Below are 6,488 nucleotides of genomic sequence, written 5' to 3'. Positions count from 1 at the left end.
GCTGAGTGTGTTTTCTCTCTCATGGAGGATTTTCAGGAACTAACAGGAAAGCAGGAGAAACTCTGAGACTTGACGCGCGCGGCCCGCGGCTCCTGTGCGGCGTTTGCAGCGGATCCGGAGCGTGTTTCGGTGGAGTCTGGTTCGGCGATGGCCGGCGCGTCCCCCGCTCCGCCGCTCTGGTATCACCGGGATCTGAGTCGCGCCGCGGCGGAGGAGCTGCTCGCTCGCGCCGCGCGGGACGGGAGTTTCCTGGTGCGGGACAGCGAGAGCGTCAGCGGCGCGTATGCGCTATGCGTGCTGTAAGAACCCTGCTTTATATCACATATCAGCTTATATATCCAGAACACGTGATATTTAGTGCAACAGAAGTGTGTTTGTGAACTTTCTTTCTTTCTCTCGCACCCTAAAACGCGAGCGTCGCATCTTTATAACAGGAGCGTTGCGGTCGCGTCGCGTTGAGCGAAACGAGCGGTTTGTGTAGTTCGAGAAACAGATTGTTTTGTGAAGTTACAGTGCATCCAGACTTTGAAAGTTGCTGTTTGGAGAATGTTTAAGCGCTCGGTGTTACTCTTCACTTGCTAAATCAAGGCGTGTTGTTTAGAGTCATTGTTTCATAAACGCGTGTTTATAGTTTTGCTGTAAAGCAGAACGCTTTGAGGGTTTGTGTACAGTAAAGTTCAGTGTTCTAGTTTAAAATCCAAACACTTGGAGATGGCCACGCAGAGATCACGTGACCAGTGTGACCTCCACCTCATCATGCATAAAAATAACCAGGACAGTGGCATGCTATTCTGTGAGAAGAACACATGGCTGAAATAGTTCTGCAATACTGAATATAATTTCCATTGTGGATATAGATTTGAGTTATGCTCTGTTCTGAATCCTTGCATTGCTGGAAATATGGAGAGACTTTGCAAGCCATTGCAACATTTGCTGTCAAAATGAATCACTCTGTTGAGTTGGATCTCCTCGATGCATTGGTCAAATCGGCGTCCAGATTATTCATTTTGATTATGGAAATATTTCAATTCATTTTCAGTTTATATAGATTCAAATTAGTTAAAAAAAAGTCTGTATGCAGTTATCACAAACGACTGTGAAGGTCATTGAAGAGAAATCATCACCGAGAGAGAAATTCCAACCTGATCCACTGAGAAAATCTTAGTGTATTATGAGATTTTGTATTAATTTGTGCAGCGTGGTTTGCATATGTACGATGTTTAGGTGAAGGTAAGCATGACGGTGCACCCCAAACCTGAGCATCAGTGGGGCGTAATAATAGATCGTGCGAAAACGTGATGACATTGTACGAATTATGCAAATTAGCTAAACCTATTCGCAAAACGTATAGTTACAAATTGTCTTGGGAATTCAGAGTTTATTGGTTAAAAAGTTAGCTAAAGTTCCTGATAGCTAAAAACTTTCTCAGGACGTTTAGAACGCAAGGTTCTCTCAACGCTACGAACAAACGTTCCCCTTCAGATTATCTGTCTTTAATAATGTTCTCAAAACGTTATTTATGCGTTGTTGATGATGGAACGTTTTTTTCCCGAAATGTTTCAGTTGGATGTTCGTCTGAATGTTTTAAATGTTACACTTGTTTCAGAACGTTCAGAGAACATTTAAAAGTAACGTTCCCATAATGTTTGCAAAACGTTAAAATGGAACGTTCCCTCAACGTTCACATAACAAAAAAAAAAAAAGTTTTGAATATTCGGAGAACATTCAGAAATTATGTTTTCATAAATTAATGGGAACTTTAGGAAGACGTTCTTGGAACAGGATTGCTGTATCATGGTATTACCGTAGTACTGTACTGTAAGAGTACACACACACACACACACACACACACACACGTTTCAAGAGAAATTAATGTTTCCTCTCTGTTCATGTCACATGTTGAGCTCAAAGGCCAGAGTTGCTCTGTGTGTTTTGTGGTCGTGTGTGTGTGTGTGTGTGTGTGTGTGTGTGTTTCCATCAGAACACACCACACACCGCATCAACAGATTTTAATGGTTAAGATCACGTTAAGATGAGTGTTTAACTGTGTGTTACTGTATGATTCTTCTGATATGAATTTCTTCAGGTCAGTGTTTTGATTTCAGGCCTCATGCCTATCAAATAAATGGTTAGCTCATATTTCACTCATATTTCTCTAATCAAAAGAAATAATTTATTACATTTTTCAAAAAGCAAATGAAGCCTGTGTGTATTGGATGTGTTTTTATGAGATTCACTGAATGATTCACTTAATATAACGTTCATTCAGTATGATCTGTTTGTTAACAATGTTCTCAAAACATTAGCAGAAAAACATTATTTATACTTCATTCATGGAATGTTTTTTTAAATGTTACACTTGTTTCAGAATGTTCCGAGAACGTTCCCACAATGTTTGCAAAAGTATAAAATGGAATGTTCCCTCAATGTTTGCATAACCAAAAATAAACGTTTATAAAACATTAAAAAAACTGTTGAGAGAGAACATTCATAAATAATGTTTTTATACGTTAGGCCAAAAAACCCCAGTTTGTTTGTGATTGGAGTGTGTGTTTTGTTTATCTGAGCTCCTCGTGATCTCTGGATGTGTGTGTGTGTGTGTGTGTGTGTGTGTTTTGCTGGTGCTCGTCTGAAGTGTTTGGATGTGTGAGTGTTTAGTCGGGGCTGTTTTTATAGCAGTGAACACGTCACAACACGCTCACATTTCTGAGCGACGGCGCTGTTGGCATGAAACGTTCCGTACAGACGCGGGGAGATCCTACCAACACGCTTGTGCTTGTGTGTGTGTGTGTGTGTGTGTGTGTGTGTGTGTGGACTGGCACAACACATGAACTATTTTAAGCAGTTGCTGCGTCTCTCGTGCCAGCTGTGAAAAACAGAGCGTGTGTATCTGAGCTTCTTTGTTTTTGCCAAACACTCCTAGAGGAACCAGACACGTGTTCCTCTGCGTTTTACATGTTCTGAAGGAAATCTGAGCAGAGTTTGACCATGCAAAACATGCATCTGGTCACTTAAAACAACAACATCGCAGCTCTACTCAACAACACTCGTGATGTGAGGAGTCCTTGATGTCTGGAGCACAAACGCTGCACTTACACGCTGAACGTTCACAGTAAAGTGCGACTGTGCTTACGATTCACAAGTGTGTTCACGGGACATAAGGGTGCAATTCGATGCATTCCGTGTCTTGTTTTTCATTCTTTTGTGTTTGTTTGTGGAAAACTTGTTTCTCATTAGATTTTATCTGCATGCAAACATTCAAACAAACATGATGTGCAAAGATCCATCTTGGTTATTTACTGTTATAATTTTTAAGAGTATTTTAAATTTGGTTTTTATGTTTGCATTTTTAATTTTACTTTAGTTAAAATTTTAGTAATATAGTCTCATTTTTTGCCAATTTTTATTGGTTTTTGTTGTTTTTAAAAGCCTGTTTGTGACCCTGCAGCACAAAAGCAGTCATAAGCAGCACAGGTATATTTGTAGCAATAGCCAACAATACATTGTATGAGTCAAAATGCCAAAAATCATTAGGATATTAAGTAAAGATCATGTTCCAAGAAGATATTTTGTATATTTCCTACCGTAAATATTTCAAAACTTCATTTTTGATTAGTAATATGCATTGCTAAGAACTTCATTTGAACAACTTTAAAGGTGATTTTCTCAATATTTATATTTTTTGCACCCTCAGATTCCAGATTTTCAAATAGTTGCATCTCAGCCAAATATTGTCCAACAAACCATACATCAATGGACAGATTATTTATTCAGCTTTCAGATGATGCATAAATCTCAATTTCACAAAATTGACCCTCATGACTGGTCTTGTGGTCCAGGGTGTATATATATATATATATATATATATATATATATATATATATATATATATATATATATATATATATATATATATATATATTTCAGATTTAGTTTGTTTTTGGACATAAAGTTAAACTATATGCAAATGAGGCATTTTGGCTTGCAACTAGATACATTTAAAAACAAATATTTAATTTCTTGTAAAAATGTATTTTCTTTCAAACAAAAATGTTTTTTATGGTTTTAATTATGTGGAGCTCGCAGTCACATATTCCTCAGAAAGCTGAAAATCTCGTTAAACTCTTGTCTCTGTGTCAGCAGTAAACGCTTTCTTTTCTGCACTGTTTAGTGTTTCTGGTCAAACACACGAGTGTAAAAATAGCAGGAGAGTTTCAGTGTGTCACGCATGAATCCGGTGAAGTTTCCGCGGATTCCAAACGAGTCTTCAGCGTCTTGAGTTTTGGCATCGAGTGCCGTTTTCCATCTTTTGGGTTTGTGAGTCGTAAAATCCCTTCCTCCGGCATCTAAGGGACATTAGAGGACACGTTTCACAGAGAAAGTCAATCTCATGAAAACTCATATTAAACCCTAAAATTAAAAGAAAAAATAGCCCAATTATTTTCATGATATTAAACACGTTTCCCTCTAAATCTCATTACTGTAATGTGAAAAACAATTATTGACATATTACTTTAATTGTAAGCTATACATACAGCAAGGAAGTATTGTTGTACAAATATTTGTCAAATAAAAATTTAATTACAATGATATGCAAGGGCATTTGGAGGATAAATGTTCTTTTCATAAAAATAATCCAATGCAAGATGTCCTAATAGTCATAATGTTTTCATGCAACTTTGTTTATATCAGTAATTACACATTGAATCCAGTGTTTCTACACGTGTGTGTGTGTGTGTGCTTGAGACAGGTGTGTGTCCTATGAGGCCATGTTTGCGTGAGCAGGAAGGTGATGTGGACGTGTGTGTGCGTTTGACCACAGTGAGGTCAGTCAGTACTGAACACATTTGGATGAGTTGATATTCACGTGTTAGAACAGCTCAGTGTGTTTAAGGAATAGTTCACACAAAAATGAAAATGTGCTGAAAACGCCAGGCCATATGAGATGCGTTACTATGGATCATGGACTCTGTGGTATTTGAGTTAAAAACGTCTTAATGCTGGATGTGTCTCAGCTTTTGTCTTCTCCAGATGTTAACTGATGGACTGGAGTGCTGTGGATTATTGTGATGTTTTTATCAGACTCTCATTCTGACGGCACCCATTCACTGCAGAGCATCCATTGCTGAGACACTGATGCAGAGACACATTTCTACAAACCTGATAAAAAACACACTCATCCTGATCTCAGTCATTTTTGGGTGAACTATTCCTTTAACAAGCAACTTTTTTGAGTTCATATTTCGGTTCATCTAATGCTTGTATATAGTTAGCTTTACCAATAAGTTGAAACCAAAGATGAAAGCAATAGCGTCTATGAGAGATCCTCTGTAATACAGCCTTGTGTGTGTGTGTGTGTGTGTGTGTGTGTGTGAGAGATGAGATCTTCAGCCTCTCACTAGCTCAAACTGAATTTATCCAGGGAGGAGTCGATAGGCTTTTTCTGTCTGTGGTCAAACACACACACACACACACACACACTTGAGTTTGCTGTGCTTCCTCCTGCTGTTTTCTGTCGGTGTGTGTCCTGTATCTGTCTGTTCATCTCATCTGTCAGCGTGTCTATAAAAACCCGTGTTCAGACGCCGAGATCCCGCTGCATGCTGCTGCTAGAAATGGGAAGCGTTTGTCTTTGTGCTGATGTGTGAGACATTCTGGACTCGTGACTCACTCGCATTCATTCACAAATACACACTGACTCATCGAGCATATTAGATCTGTGCGATAATATAATTGACATTTTACAACATTATAAACAATTCTGACCTGATTTGATGTTCTGGAGATCCCAGTGGGGTTTGAGCCTTCAGTGCTCTCAGTCATTTAGATTAAGAACACGTAATAATAACCGTAGCACTAATAACCATAATACTTGATACAAAAATGACACTAAAGCTACACCTAAAAACCCTTTTTGGTGGCAAAATCACTGTAATGCACCAGCGCTTTATTTATTTTAGTATAATTTATATACTATTATAATTGTGTTTAAAACTTTGAATCTGATTTTTAATATTTTCTGGTTATTTTTTGTTTCTGTTAATTTTCATTTATAATTTTTTAAAAGGTTGTGTTTTTGACTTTTTTTAGTAAGTTTTAGTTTTCCTTTTCACTTATTTTAATACGTAACTACAAATTTATCAAAGTTAAACGAGTTTGTGCTTAAAACAAGAAAATTAAATGAAAAAGAGAAATGCTGCTTTGGCAGCCAGCCAAATTCAATTAAATTCATGTTTTTATATTTTATATTATTTCCGTTAATGTTTGATTTATTATTAGTTATTATTTTATTATTAATAATGTTATTTTTAAGGATTTCAGTTTGACTTTTAGTTAATAGTAATAACCGTGCAGTGATATTAAATAAATTACTTAATAAATGACATTTATTATAGGGGTTAAAATTATTTTAATGTTCCTTGAGGTTTACTTACAATGTTAATAAAGTCTTTTGCACACAAAAAAAATAAATTAAATATATATGGAAA

At 37.1% G+C, this 6,488-nt stretch overlaps 1 protein-coding gene across 1 annotated transcript in view; it reads left to right on the top strand.

Annotated features, from left to right (window-relative positions):
- Window positions 1-6,488, top strand: part of inppl1a (inositol polyphosphate phosphatase-like 1a) — a 38,737-nt gene continuing 32,249 nt past the window's right edge. The window contains exon 1 of the mRNA XM_058799639.1: window positions 1-299. Within this exon, the coding sequence (XP_058655622.1) occupies window positions 148-299 (152 nt within the window). The 5' untranslated portion in view covers window positions 1-147. The remainder of the gene's footprint in view (window positions 300-6,488) is intronic.

The sequence above is a fragment of the Onychostoma macrolepis genome, chromosome 15, assembly GCF_012432095.1.
Source record: "Onychostoma macrolepis isolate SWU-2019 chromosome 15, ASM1243209v1, whole genome shotgun sequence".
In the NCBI taxonomy this organism is placed as follows: Eukaryota; Metazoa; Chordata; class Actinopteri; order Cypriniformes; family Cyprinidae; genus Onychostoma; species Onychostoma macrolepis.
The sequence above is the reverse complement of the archived record's forward strand: the minus strand, read 5'-3'. Positions and strand labels throughout refer to the sequence as shown.